At 41.5% G+C, this 26,892-nt stretch overlaps 1 protein-coding gene across 1 annotated transcript in view; it reads left to right on the forward strand.

Annotated features, from left to right (window-relative positions):
* Positions 1–19,424, forward strand: part of LOC137779784 (ryanodine receptor 2-like) — a 60,351-nt gene extending 40,927 nt beyond the window's left edge. The window contains exons 74-104 of the mRNA XM_068567973.1: positions 306–434; positions 1,171–1,283; positions 1,591–1,687; positions 2,088–2,218; positions 2,941–2,992; positions 3,221–3,274; positions 3,474–3,573; positions 3,868–3,947; positions 4,587–4,663; positions 4,791–4,864; positions 5,176–5,256; positions 6,287–6,375; positions 6,635–6,763; positions 6,887–6,991; positions 7,252–7,333; positions 7,434–8,722; positions 8,882–8,943; positions 9,209–9,359; positions 9,437–9,529; positions 9,979–10,188; positions 10,433–10,563; positions 10,731–10,773; positions 11,788–11,924; positions 12,630–12,690; positions 13,081–13,227; positions 13,428–13,562; positions 14,519–14,675; positions 14,986–15,050; positions 16,536–16,636; positions 18,292–18,343; positions 19,231–19,424. Coding sequence (XP_068424074.1) covers positions 306–434; positions 1,171–1,283; positions 1,591–1,687; positions 2,088–2,218; positions 2,941–2,992; positions 3,221–3,274; positions 3,474–3,573; positions 3,868–3,947; positions 4,587–4,663; positions 4,791–4,864; positions 5,176–5,256; positions 6,287–6,375; positions 6,635–6,763; positions 6,887–6,991; positions 7,252–7,333; positions 7,434–8,722; positions 8,882–8,943; positions 9,209–9,359; positions 9,437–9,529; positions 9,979–10,188; positions 10,433–10,563; positions 10,731–10,773; positions 11,788–11,924; positions 12,630–12,690; positions 13,081–13,227; positions 13,428–13,562; positions 14,519–14,675; positions 14,986–15,050; positions 16,536–16,636; positions 18,292–18,343; positions 19,231–19,326 — 4,323 coding nt within the window. The 3' untranslated portion in view covers positions 19,327–19,424. The remainder of the gene's footprint in view (positions 1–305; positions 435–1,170; positions 1,284–1,590; positions 1,688–2,087; positions 2,219–2,940; positions 2,993–3,220; positions 3,275–3,473; positions 3,574–3,867; positions 3,948–4,586; positions 4,664–4,790; positions 4,865–5,175; positions 5,257–6,286; positions 6,376–6,634; positions 6,764–6,886; positions 6,992–7,251; positions 7,334–7,433; positions 8,723–8,881; positions 8,944–9,208; positions 9,360–9,436; positions 9,530–9,978; positions 10,189–10,432; positions 10,564–10,730; positions 10,774–11,787; positions 11,925–12,629; positions 12,691–13,080; positions 13,228–13,427; positions 13,563–14,518; positions 14,676–14,985; positions 15,051–16,535; positions 16,637–18,291; positions 18,344–19,230) is intronic.
* The last annotated feature ends 7,468 nt before the right edge of the window (positions 19,425–26,892 follow it).

The following is a 26,892-nucleotide window of genomic DNA, read 5'->3' on the forward strand; positions in this document are numbered from 1 at the left end:
ATTGGTTGAGAGAATCAGTTGTAGTCGCAGTGAAATGGGCTCCATTGTTGTCGTGATTCATATAAGAATTCAAGCCAAGACATTGAAGGGAAATGAAGAATGTTTCAACTTGTTTATTTGGGTACACATTTCCAATTGCATGTGTTTTGAAGGTGCTCGCTCTGAATTCTCTTTTCTCATTGCCATTGGACATTTTCTTCCCTTAACGTGGCAGCTCTCCAGCAGAATATTTAATGGTTGAGAAACGAAAGAAAGAAAGAAGCCCAACGATGTAAATGTCCCATTCTTTCTTCCTCTCTTTTCAGGCATCAGACTGTTTGCAGCAGGAAACCCTTCATGCAGAACACCGGAGCCAGCTCGGGGTCTTCCCCGACGCCCAACAGACTGTAAACAGGATTCTGGAAGTAGCTCAAGTCCTTTACTACCTGGATCAGGTGAGCTTTTGAGTCCATAGAAAAAACATTTTCAGATTTGTATGCCTGTGGCAGCTGTGGCTGGATGTTTCTAGGTTGTCTGTCTGGTCCATTCTCGTGAAAGCGATATCTCAGGAAGGCCAGGAGGGACTTTGGCATAAACGTCCACTCAGAGATGATTAGAATTTGGAGGTCAATGGTATCCGAGACCTCACTAAATACCTTTCTGGCCATTTCTCGAGAATTGATGTGCAGATTATGACAGTTACACACAAATGTCTACTAAATGGAAGCATACAACCACAAGACAGGTGTTACTTCACCAATAAGTTATATTCACTGATTATAGTTTTGACGATTGTAAGCTCTTTTTTTTTTTTTTTTTACAGAAGACATATTGACATGTCCCATGTCATACAATGTGTTGGCGAATGGTTTTTTCTCTGCCATCATCATCATTTCCAAGAGCTGTTTATACAAGTTAGGATTTACCTCCTTATCAGCTGGGTTATATTACAAAGCCTGGGGCCTAAGAAACATCGGTGTGTTATTCCAAACACTAATTTATTTTGAGTATATTACATTGATAAAAGTGATGCCTGCAGTGCTACTGCGTGAAAAATGCAAGAAAAATATATGAGGATGAACCTCTACAACAACTATCTATGAAATCTCTTGGGGTCCATTGGAGGTTCATGTGTCTACCTTGTTTCATTATCCATGCAACATCTTTGTTTATCTTTGGCTGTGGGTTCAGGTGGAGCATCCGCAGAGAAGTAAAAAACCTGCGTGGCACAAAGTCTTATCCAAACAAAGGAAACGAGCAGTGGTGGCCTGCCTGAGGATGGCTCCCCTCTACAACTTACCCAGGTACAAACACATGATTACAATAGCATTAGCATATACAAATACTGTGGTATAAGCACAGTATGTTATGTTTGTGCCTTGTGAATTATAGTTGTGGTGTAACACTCTTTACTCTCGAGTGGATGCTCAAATCCTCACCTCGTATAGCCATAAGAGGCTTTAATGAATGAGCAATAATTGTTCTAATCATAGCTCTTTTATATTGTAATACTGTCCTTCTGGGCTGCCTTTTTTTCAATCTCTTATTTACATTTGTGTATGCATATGCTAATCTCTTGTTGTCTCCTCACCCTTTCCTCTTCCTCCCCAGGCACAGAGCTGTCAACCTGTTCCTCCAAGGCTACAATAAATCCTGGATATCAGCTGAGGACCACAACTTTGAGGAGAAGCTTGTGGAGGATTTGGCTGTGAGTCGAAAATACATATTGACGTCAGGAGTTTAAAAACAATTCTGTAACATACAAAAGTTAAGACAGGCCCATATGTTGAATTATGATCAGGTGAGAGACACACACTACTTTTCCATCTATAACTCTGATTGTTTAATCCTATGTGTGAATGCATCTCAAATATGCCCCATACGTTCTTTTGATATATATTTGTTCATTAGTTAATGCGCCCTATAACGATTACTCTACAATATAGTACCTCCAAGACCAAAGCACCAATACAAATGTTTTAGTCTGTGCACATGAACGTGCTCATGTTATGTGTATTACCATGTGTGTGTGTGTGTGTGTGTGGCAGAATGCTAACATGCTGGGTGTAAACATGAGTCACCAACCATTTACTCTTTCTGGACTGCAGAAGGGAGGAGTGACGGAGCTGTTTGGAGGTGACAAAGAGCGAATAAAGAATGTGGAAGAAAGTGACAAACCAATCGATCCCCTCCTCCAACTCATTACACACTTCAGTCGAAGCGCGCTGATGGAAAGGAAGTGTGTGTGTGTGTATGTGTGTGTGTGTGCACTTGTATGTGTGTATATTCTAAAAGATCACATGCAGAAAAAAACTCCTTTTCTACTTCTATTACTTATTCAACCCATCACTAAGAGCATCAATATTACATTTTTTAGAAGGGATTTCTTTCAGTCTGACATCTGTGGCTGTTGCTTTCTGAAAACCTGACATCTGTAATCTGTTTCAATTCTTTGTTGGTTCACCCTGCAGAAATGTTTGTTCCATGGGTCGGACTCTTTTTAGTCATGCATGATTCGGTCCACCAATCCCATTAAGGTTACGCTACGATATTCTCATGATATTCCTGCAGAGACTTGCATGCCCTCTGAGAGCAAATTATTAAATTATGGCTTTCTCTCCGCCTCTCTGTGAAGACATTAGGAGTGGGAGGGCACCTGTGCACTCCCTGCTGAGATGTAACCAAATCAACCAGGTTCCAGGTGTTCTGTTCTGGTCAATAAAAATGGGCACTACCACGCAGCAGACTTGTGAATAAAATGATCTCACTCAAGATGCACGGACTGCTTTGAGTCGTTTTGATGCTGATGCATTTAACGTTGTAATCAAGGCTCGGTTAAATCACGTGAATGGATCGGCTACATTGGCCTGGACGAGCTCATTGAACCAGCTATTTTTAGAACACTGCATCTGTTCACCTTGATAAACACTAATATGATCTTCTCCATCTCCCTTTTCACAGTAAGCTTGAAAATGACGGCCTCTATAAGTCCTACGCTGCCATAATGGCCAAGGTAATAGAACAAAAGAATTGTCTCATTTGTGGTCTCTTAATGTTTGTTAATATGTTTAAATAATGTGCCGTGCGTTACATTGTGTTGCTCTTGTGTCTTTGTGCATGTCAGAAGCAATATACAACAAGATAAAGTCTTTGTAAATGTTGTACCTCTTTTATATTGATTTATTTTCTTCTTTTTTAAATGCCTTTTGTCTTTATTACATTCCCTGTGTTGTTCTTTCAGAGCTGCCACAGAGAGGACGATGATGATGAAGAACAGGAAGTGGAAAGCTTTGAAGTAAGAGAATGGGCTCTTACTTTCACAACATATTTCAAGAGCTTTTTGCTTCCACTATATTATTTGTAACTTTTTTCATCTTAATGTCTTCCATTGCAATATTCATAACAAAAAGTAATACATTTTACTCACATTTGAGTTTTATTCCACGAGCAAAGTAGTTGCGATACAATAGTGAACTAACCTTTCTGCGGCTCAGGAAAAGGAGATGGAGAAGCAGAAGTTGCTGTACCAGCAGGCCCGGCTGCATCGCCGTGGAGCTTCTGAGATGGTGCTGCAAACCATCAGTTCCAGCAAAGGTAGATACTGATCAATTATGTATACCACCAATTATAATAAAGTTTATATTAAAGTTATTCTGTTGCTTAGTTCAGAGGGGCATTCTCTTTCAGCAGGTTGTTGTCGTTACTTCAGATGAACCGGTCGTAAGATAGATACTTTACATTTTGCTGAATACTGAACCAAAGACAAGCTGAGCTGTCTCCTGGACTTTAGAATGAAGTAAAGCACTTATGTGTCCTTTGTCATTGTCTATTTTGATTTAATTTGTTACTCTGCTTCCTCTGATTGTGATAACATTCCCATCCTATCAGGGGCCATGGGCTCCATGATCGCCCCGACATTAAAGCTGGGTATCGCTGTGCTCAACGGAGGCAATGCCACTGTTCAACAGGTACGGTCCTGCATCGTCAGAGCACACAACGTGTTTATCCTGTGGTATCAGAAATATGGAAGCATAATCCTGCGATATTGGCTATTTCTGCCTCTCATGCAGGTACCAGAAAGTTTAATATTGTGAAATAAAATATGTTTATAATATCACATGGAAGAAAGAAGAGTTAAGATTAGATCAGGCGACACGAGGGAATAAAGTTATTGTGGCAGCTCGATGGGATTGCTCGATGTATTGCATTCAGGGGAAGAGATGTGAAATACAATCATGGAAATTCAGTGTATATAAAACGTATAGTAATGCGTAATTAATCAATAACTAAAAAAGTAACGCTTTAAAATAAAGTCTACAGTAAACTGTGGAAGATGAAGATGTGGGTTGCTCTTGTCATCGCATACAAATGATAATTTTCAGTGAAAACTTTCAAAAAGAGACCATTGGGCCATTTTGCCCCTTTCAGAACATATCACTTGTATATTCTGTGTCTCCTGATCACAAAGCCTTAACACAAAGACACAACACCAACGCTTTCAGTTATGGAAAACATATTTTAAGTTATTTAAAGATTTGAAGTCATATCTGCGACAGAAGAGATCCTCCTCCATTTATCAGACTATCTTTGATGCTCTTGTGTGATAGAGGATGCTGGATTATCTGAGAGAGAAACAAGACGTTGGCTTCTTCCAGAGCATGGCTGGACTCATGCGGTCGTGTAGGTGAGTGACTGTCGGAACATTTTCCTGATGAGTCCCATCAATTGTTTGATGAAAATTGATGAAAGAGGGCAAAAAGGTTTTTTTTGTAATCCTTTTGTGTGCGTGCGTGTGGTTTTGTGATATCCAGTGTTCTGGACCTGAATGCATTCGAGAGGCAGAACAAAGCTGAAGGATTAGGCATGGCCAAGGATGAGACCTCAGGTACTGTATTCATATGGAAATAGAAACATAATTATATATATGTGTCTGTCAAGCCATGTCATAGCTGAATAGCCAGCTACATACTCTAGTAAATCATACTCTAAATTCAGAAAATCCTATTTCTTTTTTTATATTTCTCAGCGTGGAATATTATCAGCAACTGTCTCCCTTCACTCAACTATGGTCCAATTCTGTGTTTTCTCTCACCTCTTTCTAAATCCTTCGTACATTCTCTCATGTCTTTTTGACAGTATTACTCTGTCTTATGCCCTCAATCCTTTTAATTCTTGCCTAATCTTTTTTTTTTCCAGGAGAGAAGGTGATGCCTGACAAAGACGTCACCTGTGACTTATTCCGGTTCCTACAGCTGCTTTGTGAAGGACACAACTCAGGTCATTTGCCCAAAGCTGTCTCCACTTACACACGGTCGCAAAGTTCACACAGATTATATTCTAGTCTAGGAAAAAAAGGACCGCATACTGTAACACATAAGAAAGGCTTCATACACTGCTCAAAAAAATGAAAGGAACGCTTTAAAAACGCATCAGATCTCAATGTGAAAAGAATTATGTTGGATATCTATACTGATATGGATAGTTTAATGTCTTGGGAACAAAAGGATGCCACTTCTTTTGATGGAAATACAAGTTTTAGCCTACAGAACGCTTACATTTCTTATACACCCCGAAAATCAAAGTGAAAAAATTAGTGGCAGGCTAGTCCATTTTGCCAAAATTCAATTTCTGCAACTCAAAATGCTTTTGTGGCCTCCACCTGCGTGTAAGCATGCTTGACAACGTCGCGTCATGCTTCTAATGAGACAACAGATGGTGTCTTGTGGGACGTCCTCCCAGATCGGCCTCAGGGCATCAGTGAGCTCCTGTAAAGTCTGAGCAGCAACCTGGCGGCGTCTGATGGACCCAAACATAATGTCCCAGAGGTGTTCTACCGGGTTGAGGTCAGGTGATCGTGAGGGCCATTCAAGTGCATCAAATGCTTCATCCTCCAGGTTCTGCCTGCATACTCTCTACTCATCATTTTTTCACTTTGATTTTCAAGGTGTCTATGAAATCAAGCCCTCTGTAGGCTGAAACTGTATTTCCATCAAAAGATGTGGCACTCTTTCGTTCCCAAGACATTAACTTAAACAATCCACTTCAGTATAACTTTCCAACATCATTTTTTTCCCCACATTGAGATCTGATGTGTTTTCAAAGTGTTCCTTTATTTTTTTGGAGCAGTGTAGTATTTTCCCCCTAATGCAACTTCAATATGATGCTATTAAGAGATTGTCAGTAATTCATAATTGCTGGCCAACACATTAGCTTTGCTATAGCTGATGGCAATTGTCGACATTGTCTGCACAGGATATATTTTCATTTCATTTTTGTTCACATTTTGTCTCCTTCCTTCGTGTGTCAGATTTCCAGAATTACTTGAGAACACAAACAGGCAACAACACCACTGTCAACATCATAATAACCACTGTGGACTATTTACTGAGAGTACAGGTACGTCTACGGTGATTAACAGATGACCAACTAACCAAACCAAACTATGTACAGATGTTCCAGTTATTTGTCGGCCCACAATGCAAAATGTGGCTTCAATGTGGATACTGTTTCATCTGTCATCAGATACATCATGCTGTCATAGTGGCATTATGTTCCTTATATTAAATATTGTATTGAGCACAATGCTACCTTCACTTAAAGGAAATGGTATATTTAAGCTCATTAACCACACATATCTTTCTGTGCTGCTTTGTAGGAGTCAATCAGTGACTTCTACTGGTACTACTCGGGGAAGGATGTGATTGATGCACACGGACAACAAAACTTCTCCAAGGCCATCGAAGTGGCCAAACAGGTCTTCAACACACTCACTGAGTACATACAGGTCAGTCGTTTAGGTGTTATAGTGTCATCAGGTGTTAAATGCATTGGGTCAGCCCCTAATGAATATCAAATATTTGACACAAAAATAGAAACGCGGCTCACATTTATGTGTGTGTTCATCCAGGGCCCATGCAGTGGAAACCAACAAAGCCTCGCTCACAGTCGCCTGTGGGACGCCGTTGTGGGTTTCCTCCATGTCTTTGCTCACATGCAGATGAAGCTCTCTCAGGTAGACTATATTATTTCGCCCTTTCATAATTCATAACATTGTTTCATTCAATGCTCTAGGTGATAGTGCACCGTAGTCTTTCTTTCCCAGATGCCTCATTTTATTCTGCTGGCAAAGCCATTACAACTCATTTATGTTAATATAGTGTTGCACTAAACGTTAACTGCCTCTGGTTTTGTGTCTTGTAGATATGTAAGATGTGAAATGAGTTTGTGACTATTGTGAAAAATGTAACCGCAGATATAATTTCTTGCGTGCAGGATTCAAGCCAAATTGAGCTTCTGAAAGAGCTCATGGATTTACAAAAGGACATGGTGGTCTTCCTGCTTTCCATGTTAGAAGGTGAGATGTCCACTTATTCTAGTGTTTCTTTACAATGTATGGTTATAATTGGTTCGCAAATTATCACAAATTATGAATGTTCTTTCTCTGCCGGTCTCAGGTACTGTCGTTAATGGAACTATCGGAAAGCAGATGGTGGATATGTTGGTGGAATCATCCGGCAATGTGAAGATGATTCTCAAGTTTTTTGACATTTTCCTCAAACTTAAAGACCTCACCTCCTCGGATGCCTTCAAAGAGTACGACCCGGATCATAAGGGCTGCATCTCCAGGAAGGACTTCCAGAAAGCGATGGAAAACTGCAAGCGTTTCTCCCAATCTGAGATTCACTTCCTCCTCTCCTGCATGAAGACAAACGACAGTGACGTTGTGGATTACGAGGCCTTTGTGGATCGCTTCCACGAGCCTGCCAAAGACATCGGCTTCAGCTTCGCCGTCCTCCTCACCAATTTGTCCGAACACATGCCCAACGATTCCAGACTGAAGGCATTCTTGGAACTGGCAGAGTGCGTCTTGACGTACTTCCAGCCCCATCTCGGACGTATTGAGATCCTCGGCGGCGGGAAGCGCATTGAGCGCGTCTACTTTGAGATCAGTGAATCCAGCCGTACGCAGTGGGAGAAGCCGCAGGTCAAGGAGTCCAAGAGGCAGTTCATTTTTGATGTAATCACTGAGGGGGGAGAGAAGGAGAAAATGGAGATGTTTGTCAATTTCTGCGAGGACACCATCTTTGAGATGCAGCTGGCGGCCCAGATATCCGGCTCTGACACTGGAGAGCGGTGTGCTGATAAAGGAGCAGAAGAAAAGAGCGAAGAGGAAGATGTGGGCAACGGAGGAAGGTTTTTCCCGCATCATTGGTTGTTATTGCTCCTATCTTTACTTTCTGTCAAAAACCTGAAGACGGTGATGAAGATGACCCTGAAGGATATCTTCATGTCAGCGGTTCTCCTCTTCAGATTCATTTTAATGGCTCAGGTCCGGTGTATTCGCGTCGTAATTGGCGGCGTCTCGTATGTACTGTACATAGCCTTCATCAGTGGTGGGCTCATCGAGGGAGCCAAGAGGATGAGGGTATCGGACTTGCTCGGCTGTGTCCTTGAGCCAACTCTTGATGAGGTCACGGAGGTGCCAAGTGGTGTGGCTCGGCTCAGGAAGGACTCTGCCAGTTTCTCTTCCCAAAGAGAATTGAGGGAGATGGGGCATGTGGCAGCTGTGACCTCCCCCAGGGAGATGGATGCCCTGTCAGACATATTTGGCCTCAAAGTGAAGAAGGAGGGAGGTCAATACAGACTTATAACACAAGACCTCACTGCAAGTTTGACTCATCTGTTCAACGCATCCTCCAAAACGATTGCCTCTGCTGATGTTTCTGAGACGCATCAAGAGACGGTATGGATTCATTTGTATTTTTGGATATGAGACCATGTTCATAACTTATGTATGTTGTATTTTACACAAGTTGTATTCAGCATCATTTTCTTTAGTTTTGTCTCGCTTTGAAACTTTACTGATCCATATCAATTTTTAATTTCTATTTTCTAACTTAAGGCCCACTCTGCCACAGAGGAAAAAACAAGAGATGAGACAATGCTTGAATTACAGAATACAAAGTGAGTCTCTTGCTTTCCTATTAAATTCTTAAAGAGGGATATTTAACTTCTTCATAAAATTCTAAATATTTGATGTTGAGTCAATTCAAGTAGAAGATGATATCAATAGCATTGCACTACAATACAATATGCTTAGTATAAGAGATTGAAACCAATAATATCAACAATGTCAAGGTGTTTGTGTCAGACTTCAACAAAAAGATACTTGAAGTTAATAAGAAGTCAAAGTTTGATTTCATCACGTCCTGTATGTTTGTGCATGTAGTTTTTGCAGAGGGAAGGAAACTGAGAAGAAAACTGGGAAAGAGAAAGCGGAGGCAAGATGGAAAGTTAAGGGATATAATAAGTCAGAGGAATCAGAGAGCCAACACTCTGCCTTATGGGAGAAAATAATCACTCATAACAAAAGCCTGCTGGTAATTTACAAATACACTCGCTCATGCTTATGCATACAGACACCGACGCTGAATGTCTTTTCTTTTTTCCTCCCCAGAATTACTTTGCAAGAAAGTTTTACAGTATGCGCTTATTGGCTCTGTTTGTCGCCTTTGCAATCAACTTCATCCTCCTCTTCTACAAGGTAAGAGTTTGCTTGCGAAAACTATTTTAAATTACATTTGCAATGGTATCCAATTCTGAAATGAATGAAGTACATCTACTAAAGTGCTGTACTCACGAAACGTAGGTGCGCTATCTCATGTTCAGACAATTAATATAGCAGAAAAAAACAATTCAGCCGTGTAGAGATGGCTGTAGTTACTAGAGTATATTTTGTAAAATAAAAAACATAAGATCATCTCATGTCATAACACAGTCAACAGTCGCATCAACTGGACCCATCTCAACAATACAGGTACACAAATACATGTATTTTCGCCAGATACTGCGTCAGAGAGGACTTGTTTCGGAGGCTGTAGTGTGCTGCCGTTGAATCGTATTCCACTATATTGTGTGTTCTCATATTTTCTTTAAAAGTATGCCTATTTGGCTTTGGTAAAGTCACTCCTTCTTTCTGTCGTTTAACTGTCTTCCCAGGTAGCGTCGTTGCCTGCATCACAAGAAGAGGAGGCCGTCGTCACATCTGTTAACAGTGATGGACCGGACTCTGCCGCTAACGACAACAAGGGCAGAGATTATTTTGTGCTGGAGGAAAGCAGTGGATACATGGAACCGTCGCTCCATTTCCTGGCCGTAGCTCACACAGTCATCTCCTTCTGTTGTATTATCGGGTACTACTGCCTCAAGGTACAGAGCTCGAGCGTGTATCTTTGCAGATATATTATGACTCCATTCCCCCTCTTTGAATTTGTTTCTCTCCATCATTTAGACCGAGGCTCTGTTCCCAAAACACCGAAGAATTGACAATTTCGCACAGTGTTAACGAAGACATGCTTTGACTGGAACAGCTAATTTCGTGGATTTGAAGTTTTGCCAACTCAACACGAGGGTTGAATTATTGAGTTGTCACTGTCGTGCATTTGATCGGCAGGTGCCATTGGTGATCTTCAAACGGGAGAAGGAAGTGGCACGGAAGCTGGAGTTTGACGGGCTGTATGTGATCGAGCAGCCGCCTGAGGAGGACATCAAAGGGCAATGGGACCGACTGGTCATCAACACGCCGTATGTTCATAACCACATGATCATCTCATGTCATATCTACATCAAACATGTTTAATACTCCTGGGCCCCTATTAATATTCATGCTACACGTTTTACGCAACAGAAATGTTTTACTTACAGTGATTTTTTTCCAATATATTTTCTCAATTTTTTTTTTGTCTTTTCAGATCATTTCCAAGTAATTACTGGGATAAATTTGTGAAGCGAAAGGTACTATCTTCTACAGCTTAGACTTTTAACGGCAAATTAAAATGCGTTTCATTCTAAATGTGCTTATGGATGTATTTAATTGTGTGCATATTTCACTGAGTGACACTCCATTAAAAAACTAACTCAAACTTAATGATCCGTTTAATGGCAGGTGTAATTATCACCCCGATTCTCCAAAACAATTTTATTGTCTGCAGCGATAGGGTAACATTTGTAGCTTCCTCATTCAGCTTGCCTCTCGCGTGAAGAATAATATTCTTTGCTTTCAGGACATTGAGTCCACTTTGAGACTGTTCAACTACATTTAAGGAACGAAGGTTGAAAAGCAGGGCTGTGTAATTAAACTAGAATTCTCTACCTGATTGTACGAGTTCACGGCTGCATAAACAATCAGGAGAGCCAGACATAATCATCTGAAAGCCTTCAGATGGCTGCAAAGAAGCAGATTCCAACTCTACTGTTAAGTGTTTCTGCTAATCCGTTTTAGAGTTTGGAGGATGTAGATATTGCTTACCATACGTTGAAGTGCTCTTGTTCAAACATTATAAAGTGACATTAATTCTGTTACAGGCACAGCAGCCCAAGGAGGAAAAACTGCATCTGTCTGATATGAGTAAATAAAATAAATATTTGCTAGACATGGTTTACTGTACATATCCACATTTTAGTAGGAAGGTCAATACTAATCATTGATATATTGTCAGGTTGCACCCATTAATAATAACATAGACCAGAGTTAACACCAGTCATTATGCACAACCGACATGCAACCGCTTAAGATCATGCGTAGGCAACTTAGGTATAAAGAAATCCTTACTTTTTTCTGTTCAGTAGCGAGCAGAAGCAGCAGCTTATTATCTCGTCAGCAGAACTTAGCTGCCATCTCATTATTGCACAGACTGTGCAGAAGAATTCAGCCTCATACCTACCGCTATCTCCCGTCATGCTTTATTCAGATGAAAAGCCACAGGAGAGACTATTGTTTTATGTAAACCTGTCTTCTTGCCCGTTCAGGTGATGGATAAGTATGGTGACTTTTACGGCTGCGAGAAGATTAGTGAACTCCTCGGTTTGGACCGAGCCGGATTAGACTTCAGCTCGGGGAGAAACGAGAGAAGGAGACTCAAAAGACAAGCTTCCTGGAGTGCCCTGTAAGTATAAAAAAAACAAAGAAAAAGGATCTACGTGAAACAGCAGCAACCTAGTCTTTTCATTATTTTGGAATTGTATGCCATCTTCGCTTCACACACACATGGTGGATTATTTAATAGGATAGCGTTTGAATAGTGTTTTCTTGTTCGTGTTTGTCACACACTGATGCATAACAGATCAAAAGACACAGTTTTCATTGTATTTATTTTTGTATTATATAAACATTAGTCTGAATAATTAATAATTACGGCCTTTGAAAGGTATCACAGTATGCAGTTGTGTAGGTGAACTCAAAGCAGCCTGCAAAGCGGCAGCAGTGTGGCTTTCTTCTCCAGAGGATAGCGGCGCGTATGCTTATACATAAACAATTGACATAATGAAAAACATTTTCAAATAGGGAATTCAGCACTGCTTTCCCTCCGATGTATCTTACTGTAGAGATCCTCAATGACCCATCTGATGAACATTAACACGGCTGCTTGTTTACTGCTCATCCATGTGCGTGTTACTGAACAGGGGCGAGCACACAGACGAAGGTCCTAGAACAGAATGTTGCACTTGAGGAGGAACAGGACATCCTGAAATGAAGACGCATAACAGGCGGGCCTTTTTAGAAAAGACAAGGGTCTGGTTTTAGCGGGAGACATTTTGGCTCTGCTTTTCGGTCCCTTACCACCGTGTTATCTGTGTGATGATTCTTTCAGATTTAACTCCATTGACATCAAGTACCAGGTCTGGAAACTAGGAGTTGTGTTCACTGATAATGTGAGTCCCGTTGAGTCTAATACTTTATGGCCTTTGCTCAGTTTGGTTGTGTGCCTCGTTCCTACAAAGCCAAGATAAAGGTGTCACTTCCTGCAATTTATATTAACAGATAATATAATATGACCAAGCAGGATGTGTCAAACATATCTGATATTTTATGACTTAACCTTAATTTGTTTAATCTCTTGTTCGTTTGTGCTAAAATGTAGTTTAATACAATTACACATGTTGCAGGAGTGATGTTGGTAATATCCTGTAATTCTGCCTTATCTAAAATACACATTTGTCTTGCTATCGCTCCTGTTGATCTATATTGCCTCTTTTTATGTGTGTATGTCCTTGTGTGTGTGTGTGTGTGTGTGTATGTGTGTGTGTGTGTGTGTGTCACAGTCCTTCTTGTACTTGGCCTGGTACATGGTCATGTCCATTCTGGGTCATTATAACAACTTCTTCTTCGCCGCCCACCTTTTGGACATCGCCATGGGCTTTAAGACACTTCGTACCATCCTTTCCTCTGTCACACACAATGGAAAACAGGTGTGTGTGTGTGTGTGTGTCTGTCGGTCTTTATTTCTCCATCCATCTGTCTTGATGTGTGCTCACATGTGCAGTTTGCATGCATCTGATGTTTGCTCTCACGCTGTGGGTTATATTGGGCCTTTTCCAAGATGAAGGAGCGTATTAAAGCCCATCTGCCTCTGTCTCTATCCCTTTCTAATTATGTGTGTGTCTGTCAGTTGGCCCTCACGGTGGGCCTGTTGGCGGTTGTGGTGTATCTCTACACCGTTGTGGCCTTCAACTTCTTCAGGAAGTTTTACAACAAGAGTGACGACATGGACACGCGAGACATGAAGTGCAATGACATGCTTACTGTAAGTTAAATGTCCACACACACACACACACACACACACACACACACACACACACGAGTCTTCTCCTCCACATATATCTATGTATCCTCTGTATCTCTTGATGTTTATCTTTCTAACACAAACACAGCCACACACACTCATTCTCCGCCTCTTCAGATTGAGAGAAGAGGAGGATTCAGACAGTGATCCCAGCCTCTCATGGACACATGGGTAGAAAACACTCCCTCGAGCTTCAGCATCGCTCTTTATATGACTATTCACTACATTAACACCGCCGTCTGCTCTATTCTAATGTGGACTCCACTGTCACTCACATAAGCGGGCGGCTGGGCAGCGATAGCGTTGGAATAAAACACTACTATTATAGGTGGCAGGGGGTATTACATTAAATCACTCAACGTGTTTGTGTTTGTGCCGGACTCGCAGCCGTACTTCAGCAACAGTGATTTGTAATCCCCGTCCCTTCATAACAATACCACAACAGCAATTGTTTTAGACAAATACCACGCAAAGGCAAACAATGTTAATGCAAAAAATCCTCACTCTTAAGTGTTTAACATTTAGTTTTTGCTCAAGTTACTTGTGAATCTTTGCATTCTTGGCACTGGCAGGAAAAGCAGCGTGCAGTCCTTCTGGACAACTAGAATGTTCTTGCCTCATGTGCGTACATAAACTCCTTGTGGGGGGAAATACTCTTTGAGGTCTTCATTTTTCTCAGTGAAATTGTATAATAATGCTGCTTCTTGTTTGAAACCAGTAGCATGGAGACAGGCATGGACATAAACCGAATAAATTATCATTCTTTTGCTTCTTCGATACTTAACATTTTCCCCTCATTAACTCAAACTGCAGAAAGTAAGAGAGAATGGCTGCTGGATAACTTTCAGGAAAAGCGTCCTCAACCAGAAGTGGCAAGCACATACATGACGACAAATGAAAATGTATTTCTTTGTCAGTGCTACATGTTCCACATGTATGTGGGCGTGCGTGCGGGCGGGGGCATCGGTGACGAGATCGAGGACCCCGCCGGAGACGACTTTGAGGTGGAACGCATCGTCTTCGACATCACGTTTTTCTTCTTTGTCATTGTCATCCTCCTGGCCATCATCCAGGGTGAGTCACACACCGCATTTGTCTCACAAACACGGCTCGGCGGTCCACACATTCTCCCAATGACGCACGCCAATACATTTTATTCCCCTTGTTTGACTCCAACATGTTTGATGAATTTTTCATGCGGAACGGAATTGGAAACAAAGTATCTGTTTATTCCACCAAGTCCTTCAGTTTCACTTGACATCTGCCACTCAGAAACACACACACACACACACACACACACACACACACAGCAGTGCATATGCATCCCTGTGAATAAACAGGGACATTAACACACACAATTGTGCCCTTTTTTATTTGTACCCAGGCTTGATAATTGATGCCTTTGGGGAGCTTCGTGACCAGCAGGAGCAGGTGAAAGAGGATATGGAGGTGAGGATTGACACTTTCTCTCATGCACACAAACACTCTCTATTCTATAGACGCACACACATTTGAATACAGACAAATACACCACTGGTGTCCCTTTTGAGTATATTTTGTGTGGAATCGCGGTTGTAAAGTATGCAATGCTGTGTCAGGTTTAGACACAAAGACCACTGCGGGAGCCATACTTGAAATCAGTAGCCAAGTAAGCTTGAGGTCATTTGTAATTGAAGTGTGTGTGTGCACAAAATGAAGTAGATTCAGTTGTTCTGGGAGCTCATGTCACAGGAAACAATCATACCATTGGCCTTAATGAAAGGATACCATTATCTCTTCCTCCAGAATGATGAATGGATAATAATTATAGAAACTTTAATCAGTGAAAAACAACATCCTTGGTAATTAAGTGTTTCTCTCGTTATTTCCTCAGAACTCTCTCTACGGCTTGCTTTACTCTTGTCACACAGTTTGCTGTTTTCATGCACAAGGTGGTGTTGTTAGAGAATGTTTGTGTATTTGGAGCTAAGTAGATGCAACAGAATACAGATGAAGATGCATTTCTTTTTAATTCCTCGCTACAGTGCATGCATCAGCCCCTGAAGGCTGCAGCAGGTGTAAACAGAGCCATGCCAAAGTAAACTCAGCGGGTAGAGTAAGGGACGTTACAAGAGAATTCAATAGCGGGCCGACAATCAGCAACAGGCGAACGAGTCCAAAGTTGCAGGAAAAGCAAGCATGTAGTCGATGACTGGACCACTGAGGCAGCGAGGCGGTTTGGATCGCCTGACGAGCCGCTCTCTGAATATGTCAAAGGAGCACATGTGATGATACAGAATGCGTAGTGATCATCGTCACTCCTACTTGAGTGTCAAGCACACAATAGTCTGTCTCTGCCATTGTGCAGTCACGTGGAAAAAATGTCCTTTAACGCATGGAAAAAGCAGCTGTAAACACACACAGTTGCTCTGCTGCAGTCAGCTGTGATAATCAGTTTTTGCGGCTACTCCCATACGCCCATCATCTGTTGCCCTGTTCCCCTGAAACACATACTGCATTCCCCAAAAGCCTGTTTCTTCTCCCTATTTACCAGCACAAAACCTTTGTACAGCCACATAGTAAATAAGGTTAAAAGACTCTTGAGTAGCTGCAAAATGATGCAAATCCCCGGCGAATATGGCCTCTGTGTCCTATGAAAACCTGGCAGCCGGCGAGTAATCCTGGGAGTGTTGAGTTGCTTTTATTTACAGTCTTTTGCCTTTTGTTGGCGTCCTTTGAGTGTTGTTGTAAAAAGAAACAACTTTTAAAAGGTGTCATTTCGTTCCACTCGCGGACTAAATGCCGTATTTCAGTCACAGAGCACTTAAAGCAAAGGCCTCTGATCTTAAAGTATGGGATTTTTTGTTTTATTTTCTATAATTCTCGAGAGGACTTTGTGTTTTGTTGGAGCCTGTTTCATGAATCATTACATGTCTTACGTCTCTCCTCCTGCAGACCAAGTGTTTCGTATGTGGAATAGGAAGCGAGTACTTTGATACGGTCCCTCATGGCTTCGAGACTCACACTCTGCAGGAGCACAACTTGGCCAACTATCTGTGAGTTGATTTCATGCTCACTCTTGTAACGCCTCGGATTGCCAATGTCTCGGCCCCTCGTGATTTTATAAATACGAACGCTCACAACTTGATATGTTGTCACCAGAAAAGGCCGGCCTTTTGTGATTCTACCTTTCACAGGCGGAGAGCAGCTTTAATATTCTCTGGGGTCTGATCAGTCGCAGTGTGAATAAATAGACAGAAGGATTCAGAAATATTTCCATCTGAATTATCTGAAGGCAATCAGATGCCCAAAAAAATAAATTAGAATATTATCATTTTTGTGTGTATTGGTAAAAAAAAAAAAAAGAATCCTCCTGTGTGCATTTCTTAATATTAAGACTGATTCTACCCCAAACTATTCTGCATGCTCCACCATCACTAAACCTTAATGAGAAACAAAGAAAAGAACATAAAAATAAATGACTCCTCCTTCAGTATTCATTAGACAATCGTTCATCCTCTCGACTGTTCAGTTTATCCGTATGAACCGTCATCCTCTTCTAAACACCGTGGGCCTGTTCTTGGCGTAAAATATTAACAGCAAGTTCTATGTTTATCCGCCCCAATAGACCTCTTATCGCTTGCATTTATAATTCAGATTCGAACCATCGTCTCGTTCCGTGATTATCAACAGTTTAATAACATACGCGTCGGAAAACATCGTCTCATCTTCAGGCCGTCATGACAATTAGATAAAACGCTGCACACCTCACAGTCTTTGTGAACGGCTGCTTAGGCCCAAACTTTAGAGAGGAAGCAATATGTCAAGAAGCCCCGTCGACATACGAATACAGCCAGAAGCAGGTTAGAAAGAATCACAAGACACCTTTCAGCGTCTGCTGAAGCACTTTTGATTGCAAACAGTGTGAGAACAAAAGCCCTCACACTGCTTTGTTTGTTACTCACGGTACATGTTTATGTTCATATACACTACGCATATTTTGCACTTTCACTATTGTTTAATGTCATTTCTTGAAGTAATACTCTCTGCTGTTTCATTGTACATAGAGTTTTGCTGTATATATCTTTAATCCCCGTTATTTATTTTTGGGTGTCTGTAAGCTGCTACTACCACAAACACATTCCCCCTTTGGGATGAATAAAGTAAATAACTATCCATCCATCGATCTAAAAAGGGTGAAATGTTAGAAATGAGGAAATGTTTGTGTCGAGCTAAATGTCTTAAAGGCAGAAACTCTAATTTATCATATCACAATTTTCTTTGAATTTGAAAAAAATTCAAAAACATTCGGGTCGTGTTGTTGCATTGTTGCCAAATCAGTAATTGCTGTTGGCAAGAGCCTCTTCCACTGCATTAATATGGATTCTTCCATGTGTTTGCATCCTCTCACTGGTGGACTTCTCCCTCCTCGTGTCTATGTATTTATGTACGCGTATGTATGTAACATGTCAATCTAACCTTTTACAGACAGAAGCGTCATTACTCACTGCTTCCTTCCTCTCATTAATCATCACACACTTCAAGCAAAAGACTTTGTCTATCTCTGTATTTCCACTTGTAATACCCAACAACTGTTTCCATAATCGCCACAATCCCTGGATTTGTGCACACAATCTTAATTGCATAAAACGTTCTCCATGTGGGAGAGATATGTGAGTCGCTTCATGAATTCCATCTTCTGTCCCCACAGATTTTTTCTGATGTACCTTATTAACAAGGATGAAACTGAACACACAGGGCAGGTACAGTAGTCATCTGGTGTTTTATTGCACGATCCAATCAAAGCGAGAGCAAGGTGTGCTCCCGTTAACGCTCTCCAACAATTCAACTGTCATCGCCAAATGCCACTTTCCTGACTAAACCCTTCCACGGCGGTTTCCTCCGCGTCTCAGCGACCTATTTATTTCAGCCGTGACAAAGCTGTAGTGTAACCTTTTCAACTAAGACAGACTCTGTATTCATTCTGTCTCTCACAAGCTCCATCAGCCCTGACACGCACATATTTTATGATAATGCACATGCCAGACATCCTTTTTTACGATTACAATGTCTCTTTTTACTCGTAAACCATTGTGGTATTACAGCTATAAATATGAAGTGAGCGGTATTTTGATTTATTTGTTTTATCTTTTCACAATAACGTATTTGTAATTTTGCGTTTAAAGAGCTTTTTGTTTCTTTCTTGAGTCTATGAAACGCTGCACAATGTACTATAAAAATGTCGTTTAATCCATTCTTTCTTGGAATATCTTGGAATCATCTTGGTGAGACAGAAAGCTTTTTGAAAGTGATGCGGCAGAATTGATTAAAGGAAGACACCATTACATTTTATCTTCCTGCATAATGTCGGACAATTGGGTGCCATTTTCCAAATGCAGTTGGGTTCTGGGACTCATCCCTCCGTAAGCTCTTTGTTCTTTCGGCGCCGTGTTTTTTCTCAGGTGTAGATTAAAGAGGAAGCCGCTCGGGTGGAATGTGGAAAATGTCCCCGAGGCCGGCTGGACAAATATTGGAAGAACTTGAATCATTCTTCGTGGACATGGTTGACGCTGTTATTTCACTGAAGCATGGATACGTTTGGCATCGCTAATGACTTAAAGATACGTTACAACTCTGTTGTCTTTGCCAGGAATCCTATGTGTGGAAAATGTACCAGGAGCGCTGCTGGGAATTCTTCCCTGTGGGAGACTGTTTCCGTAAGCAATACGAGGATCAACTGGGATGAACCTTAAGCTGTCACACCGGAGCCATCCTGATTGATGCCCTGCGACTCACTAAACTGCTTGACTTTTGTGTGTGTGTGCACTATTGATTTTGGACTGATTTTCCCACAAACTATACTTCATGTTTATGCACATAAGTATTTCTAAATGAATTTGATTAAACGATGTGGACTAAAGAATGTGGACCACATGCTATGTTCAGATTCAAAATGAATGTGCTGTTTGTTTTGGGAGTCTCGTTTCGTTTTTTTGGGTCTTAAAAAAAAGTATTTATTATCTCAAAGCTGGCAATGCAAATTGAGCTTGGCGGCACTTTTCTTGTGTCTCCGTGTAGCTCATGTTTTGTGAATGAAGTGATTTGTCTTTCTAATCACAGCCTCCCATCCTTCACCCTGTGTGACATGCAGATAAACACTCTCCCTCTGGCATTTGTTCTATTTACCCTCCTCTTCCCTGTTTCTTCGCGCTCTCTTCTTGTCTTCTGTGTTCATCTCTGCAGGATCCCTCTCCTCCTCCAGCCCTTGCTGCTTATTCTTGTTGTTTTTTTTCTCCTTCCCCTCCATCTTTCGGGTCTCGTCCCCTCATCTAAAGCTCTTTTTCCCTTCCTCATTATCAGCCACTATGTAGCACGCCGGCAGGTGTCCCGTTGCTCGGGTCAGAACGTATCCGGGGAAGCGGATCGCCGAGCTTAATGACGCGTCTTTTCCCCCGCGACCTCCGGTGGACGAGAAAAGTCTCCGGGGAATCCTCGGTTCCGTCTCATTGACTAAAGGAGCGTGACGAGTTTAGTTGAACTGTTAAAAACTCACAGGGACTGTGCGTGTGTGCGCAGAGCTGAGCAGCGGGGGGACAGGCGTGGGACGGCCTCCCAGGGATATTGTCCTCGTTATGCAAAGGTCGAAAGCGTCTGATATGTATTCATGTTGCTTTGGAGTTATGACTTGTAAGCAGGGTCACGACTCAATGGGCAACTGGAAGAAAAGAAAAAAAAAAACAGTTGCTTGGTAATAGATGAGGTACTAAATAAAAAGTAAATAACGAATTAAGCAATAATTAGACTAATTGGAATATAAAATTGCTTCTGTTAATTAGTACAAATTGGGGCACTTTATGCGCTTTCCCCGTTTAAAGTGTGATAGTTGTGTAAATTGTCACCAGTCGAACTACATTTTGATTAAATTGTCAATCTGCGACGTGTGAGAGACATCGCTAATGTGAGACAGCACGGAAATATGATTCCCATTCCGCTTCTTGCTGACTGATTGGTCCTGAATGTGTTCACACCTTTCTGCAAACAGTTTTGATTATTCCACATTAGAGTTAGTAATGAGACTCTGATGGCATGGTGGTGTGCGGTTCGCTCATGATGTCAGACCCCCGCAGGATAGTCGGGATTTAGTCCATCAAATATATTGGCTCGAGTTGGGGAATCATCTTCCACGGTCTGTCACTTCATATGCCATGTGGGCATGAGTATGGATATTTGTTAGACAGCCTGTTTTCGTCATCCTTTACTGCTGTCTAAGAGCAGCGTCACCACATCCATCCAAATCATCATCATCATCAACATCACTCCACATCAGAGCCTCATCGTTTCCACTATTGTTTCTGTGGTTTCTAAGCTACAGGAACTACGACTCAAAGTTTAAGAATGTTCAGATTATTTTAACCACATTGTCAACTCTTTCTAATTAACTGTTGTGCGTATAAAAAAAAAGGGAGGGAAACAGGATATTAGCACCAGAGACGCACACAGCACCAAGCATTCATCTTTCAGCGCTCTATTTCATAATGCCACGATCTATAAATAAGCACCTTAGAGACCACGGTACTGGTGAGGATTCATATCTGCTGGCTCCGTGGCGACCAAAGACTGAAAACTCATCAAAACTCTATTCATTTGGAATTTTATCCCGTTCTGGTGTGTATGGAAATCAATCAAACTGTCATAACGCCAAACCCACAGACATCCAACCCCTCTCTGCAGGAGAGAAGGTATAGCCTTCCACCAGCCGAGTGAACAGAAGGTCATGTATTTGAAGCAGGGCATTCCCCCAAAACAACCCAAATTAAAAAATACTCTGCGGGTAATTGCCAGATCCGCCCGATCAAACGATATTGTGGAAAAGATGGATGTCCGTTAGCAGCCGCCAGAGCTTTCTGCTGTGTTCTTCAGGATCTTTCCATCCTGCGCTTTGAGGCCAGAAGGTCTGGACAGTTAAAGTTGAGGAGCCTAGTTTCTGTTGGCTTGAGGTTTGAACAGTAAAATGTGCGTGTCCTGACACAGATCAGGTCCCTAATGTCAAAGCAGAGAATCATGTATTTTAACTCTGGGTTTCCTCTGTGAATCCAGGGATGAAAACTCATTGTGAACTCCACAGCTGATGGGTGTCATTGCAGTAACCGTTTCACTGTGGCTGTTCTTCAAGTTCACCTTCCAACAACAACTCTCAGCCACACATACTGATATTAAACACTTGCACATATTTGTCTAAGATTTATTTGACATTCACGAGGGAAAGCCATTTCCTTTCCACAGTGGTAGGTGCAGAAAGTGCAGACCTCAAATAAAATAACCAAGGCTAAGCATGCAGTCTTTGTAAGGTCGAGCAGACCGAAATCTTGAATATGTTGAACCACACCCGCAGTTTGCCAGACACAGCGGGAGTTTTAAAATTAGGATTCAAGTTCTTGCACCATAACAAGAGAAATAAGAGCAACATCAAAACATCAGAGACGTGCACTGTTTTACAAAATGTGTTTTGGTAGCACAGCTCAGTAGCTTTTAGCCTTTGAAATATACACAACATGCAGAGCTTTCCAGAAGGTAATATTTTATCAAATTGAGTCAAAGAATTTCTTGTGAATTTTTTTTTTTTCTGCTGCAAAAACCGATCATAATTCATCATAATTGCCTCACTGCGGAGTTCCTTAAGTTCTCCTGTGTCATACAACCCATGTCAGGAAGCTAGTGAGCCTGCAGTGACATATACATAATATTAACTCGTCTGACTGCGACCCTCGGGCAAAATGCATCTTCTATGGGAAATCAATAAGCTCCGGATCCATCATGCATAACCTTCAGGTGGGATGTCTGCATGGTCAGGTGTCTTTACTCTAAATGATCACGGATATGCTGGCTAATTCTTAAAATCACCTCTGATACTCGCGCTCTGCACCCAATTATATTCATGGGAATCTAATCTGACTTGTGAATCAATAAAAGAGGACAAAAGGAGAGAAAGTGGAAGAGAGATTGCAGCTGTGAATGTACTCAAACCTGAAGCCAAGTACGCTACTTGGCCTCACATGAGCAGCGTTACGGCCTCCGACTTCAGTCTGGGAGCTCCTGCCCGGCTCCGATTCTGGCTGTTTTGCACATAATCTCTGGGTTTACGAATCTGTAATATAGCTTTATCGTAGTATTCAACACTCGATAGTGTCGGGCAGTGTCTTTCTTGCGCGCTTGTTTTTTGCGCTCTCACAAAGGTCTTCCGAATTTCGTTGCTTTTCGAGTGCTGCGTGGCATGCAGACGCGCCGCTTGTGTTTCTTCTGCCTCCGCTCCAGTCAGCACGCAGTGGCGGTACGCCGTGTGCATTTATGGACGCCTTTTGAGATTACATGTAAGTAATGGTCTTATTTTTCATCCGCGCTGTCATCGCCAGACATCCCCTTTCCAAAGTTATGTCCTGAGTTCAGCCGCTGACTTTCTTAGTTCCACTGACCTGTCAGGAAATCACTTGAAGCCTGTCGGCTGCTGCGTAGCATCAGAGGGCCTCTTAGGCAGATGCACAAGGAGAGTCTTGACCGTGCATGAACAATAAGGCAAGTTCTTAAGTTTTAAGTTAGAAGAGTTGCTTCGGGGATATAGGCGCTTTCTGTTGTTGCCCGTCTTTACAGAAGCACAAATATTGTATATTCTCCCAAAGCGCTAGCTTTGACTTTAGTGCTTTGAAGCATTTTCGGTGGAAAACAATGATCTCACATTATCCAAACTTTGCACAGAAATCATTTCGCTCTAGATATTTGTTCGCCCTCATCTCCTTTCCGATACATATGATTCATTGTCTTTACTCCAGTAGTTGGGTTCACGTTACAGGGGGAAGGAAGGGAAGCATGGAGGACAGTTCACATTCGTCAGACAGAAGGAAAGTTTCAACCTTTGGACACGAACGAGAGTCTGATCCTCCTGCCTTGCATGTGTTATGGACCGTTAAACACGGTGAGAGCAGATGCACACAGAAAGGGCCTCATTGGCAAAGTAAATACAAAAAAAAATCAACTTAATTTCGGCTATGTTTTTGTTTTATGGGATCCCACCTGCTGTGCCGCAGGCAATATGTAGTTTATGACACAAAGTGCTCAAGACCAGATGCACAGTTTTGACATGCATTGTCTCATGACAGTCAGACCGACCCCTTCCCTTCTCATTACAACTCTAATTTTTTGTATAGAGTAACTGTCCTCCAGTAAACAAGCATTACCACCAGTGACAAGAGGTGGGCCTTCCAAATTACCATTTATATTGGACAACTCAATGCCAAGAGAAAGCCAATTACTCCACGAGGCTTTAGTAAGGAAAATGGATGGACGAAGGCCGGGGAGTGAGGAGAAATCCCAGCGCGTGAGGTCTTTTTTTTTGGTGCATCACTCCTCTTTGAATCCCGCATCACACCGGCGTCGTCTTTCATTTCGATGGCTGTTACTTCACAATCTGCAGACGGAGTGGATTTTGTCTCTGCAGGGCTGTTCACGCAGTGATCAGAGCCACTGAAATTTGAAAGGAGACAGGTGCTGCCTTTAATAATTGAAACTGGCAAATTGGCTCATTCAAAGGTAAGCCAGAGCAGTTGAGGAAATGACCCATTTTCCAGTCAAGTGGAATTAAGTGCATTTCACAAAATCTGTGTTGAGGAGCACTTGTTTATTGGCACGAATTATTAGGAGTTTAACACCAATTTGATTTCTATCGTCGCACCAAAAAAAAAAGAAAAGAAAGACTAACCTAAAGCCAAGAGAGATGAATATCAATATTATCTTTAATCATCATTGTATTCAATTTCTAACTACTTTAATCGGGGGACTCAAGCCTGGCTCGGTTTAAAAGAAAGTATCGTCCAAACTGTTTTTGTATCCACAGCTGTGTGGACATATGCCTGCTCAGCTGTTATCCTTAGTGTGCGTGTGCGTGCGTGTGTCTGTGTGTGTTGATGAAGAAATGCAGTTGATGAATATTGTAAAATATAAGAAATTGTATTATTAGTCTACACAAACATAATATTGCACAAAACTAAACTAAGTTGTTCCCACATCTTTAAATAAAAACGTGTATTGAGTGTGTAAAATACTGTTGTTACTTGTGTTACAGAACGTGAACAAACTGTTTTTGTTTCAGCTTTTCATTAATCAATATGTAGATTAATCTCTTTTTAATCTTCGGGCCCCCATGTTTTGATGTTTTTTGTAATGAATGAAAATGATGAACAATCGCTGCAACTGTCAATTATTTTCATTATCCATTAATCTTTTGTTTTTAAGATTAATGGATGAATTGTTGGTTTGTTATATTCAGACAACACTCATACAGGTTATTCAGCTAAGAAGGAATTGTTCCTAATTGTTCCTGAATCTTTTCATGTTTCAGCTAATCGATTTATCAACTGAGCATTTTATTTATATTTTAAAAATGTCCATTAAAAAGCCGAACAAGAAATATTCTTTACTGCACACGATTTGTGTTTGAGTCTATCTTTCCAGCTGGTACTTTATCACATGCAGTAATAATCTGTCCAATAAAACTCAAACTATTTTCAAGTGAGATAACAGAAACAGAGAGACACACAGCCGCCAGCACATTCTGGAGCCGATCCCGCGTTAGAAGTGTTTGTAAATGCAAACCCGTTCATGTCTCCTTGGACAACATGTGTGAGTCTCTCCGATGGGAGAGGTTGTCGGACATTGGGAGGCAAACTAGCAACAGATGGTTTGGTGTTGTCTAGCCGATGCTGTAAAATGGATAATCAAGCACAGTACCATAGAAGACTGTACAGTAACTTCCAGCAAGTAAGTACGCCGTAGTATATTCCACATTATGGTTACTGTAAAATGACTAACTGTACCGCCATTGTTGTTACAGCAGTTATCAAATACTATACTTGTCATCACAGTAACTGTGTGCAGCAAATCCTAGACTACTGTAACATGCATGAATGTATTCATTTTAATACTGTAAAGGAATAACAGTAAAATATTTACATACTGTAAAATGAAGACCCGGATTTTTTTTTTTTACAACAAAAACATTTTAAAACGTTCAACATTTAGCTTTTTTTTACTTAGTAAAAAAAAAGATAAACAAAATGTTTTCATGATATTCTTGAACATAGAACATTTTAAATGTTCCTCTTTCTCCAAATTGTACAATGACAATTAAAACATGTTTTAAAGTAATTTGACAGTAAACAGTACAATTCAAGCACTGGAAGCACTACAATATCCAGATCCAGGTCCAGGAGGAAATGTATAAAAACAATTTCAAACAATAAAATGTCCATGACTGACTTCATTGTTGCTGTATTGAACTGAAAACCTCCTTGGGTGGTCTTCTTCTCCATGACTCGTGTCTCTTCCTGAACTGGAGTCTTCTTCCTGGGCAGAAGTCCTCTTCCCTGCAGTGGAAGGACAGAGAGACATTGGTTACCGATTCCCATCAGAAATACCACAATATGTTTCTACTACTGACAATTTCAGCCCACGTTGTGCTTTGTCTCGTACTGAGATCTTACCAAGCATGATGAGCCCTGGAGTGCTCTGCAGGGACACCTGGGCCTCAACATCAGCCTGGGTGAAGGTTTCCTGCTGCAACACAAGATAAACACGCAATAGTACCATATTTACAAGGAGAGACATGCAATAAACCATTACTTTGGTGTTTCCAGTCAAATAAAATGTGTATCTAGGGGGAAAGTGAGAAGTAGCATTGTTTAATCTGGACGGTGTGGTTCACGATTGGGCATAAGTGCAGGATAGCGATGGGTTCCCATAACAAACGCCTACATTTTTGGTTTGAAGTTTGAAACTTGTAACTGTGTAAAAGTCTCACCTGTTGTGTAGTTGCAGAGCTAGATTTGGGAGATTTTGTCGGGGGTGACCAACATTTTGCCGCGCAAAATTTGAACTTAGCCTCTCTGCTCCTCCTGAGTTTCTCCCGCGGTTGTGTCTGTTTTTGAAAATCTTCTTCTGTTGCTAACTTGGGGACTCTTTGGGGTAAATATGATGTTTATGCCGCAAATAGGTTAACAGATGTGCTCCTTAGCGCCATCTATTGTCGGGGAGTTTGAAAAGAAACGAACGGCCATCGGTCAAAAATCTCAATTTTTTTTTGCTGTGAGAAATTGGTTGTGTGGCGTGAGCGCGTGTGTGAAAACATGCAAAAGCGTGTGTCACACGGCGAAACCGTGGGAGTTGGTGGCTCTGTAGTTGTGGTTCACCTTCAGTGGTGCTAGGTAACTATCCCCGTGCCACGTGGTGGTGCCGCATGGTAGCTAGCTAGCAAGAGAGAAAAGAG

This window comes from Clinocottus analis, unplaced genomic scaffold (genome assembly GCF_023055335.1).
Source record: "Clinocottus analis isolate CAN_PGR_092001 unplaced genomic scaffold, fCliAna1.0.p SCAF_8, whole genome shotgun sequence".
Taxonomy (NCBI): domain Eukaryota; kingdom Metazoa; phylum Chordata; class Actinopteri; order Perciformes; family Cottidae; genus Clinocottus; species Clinocottus analis.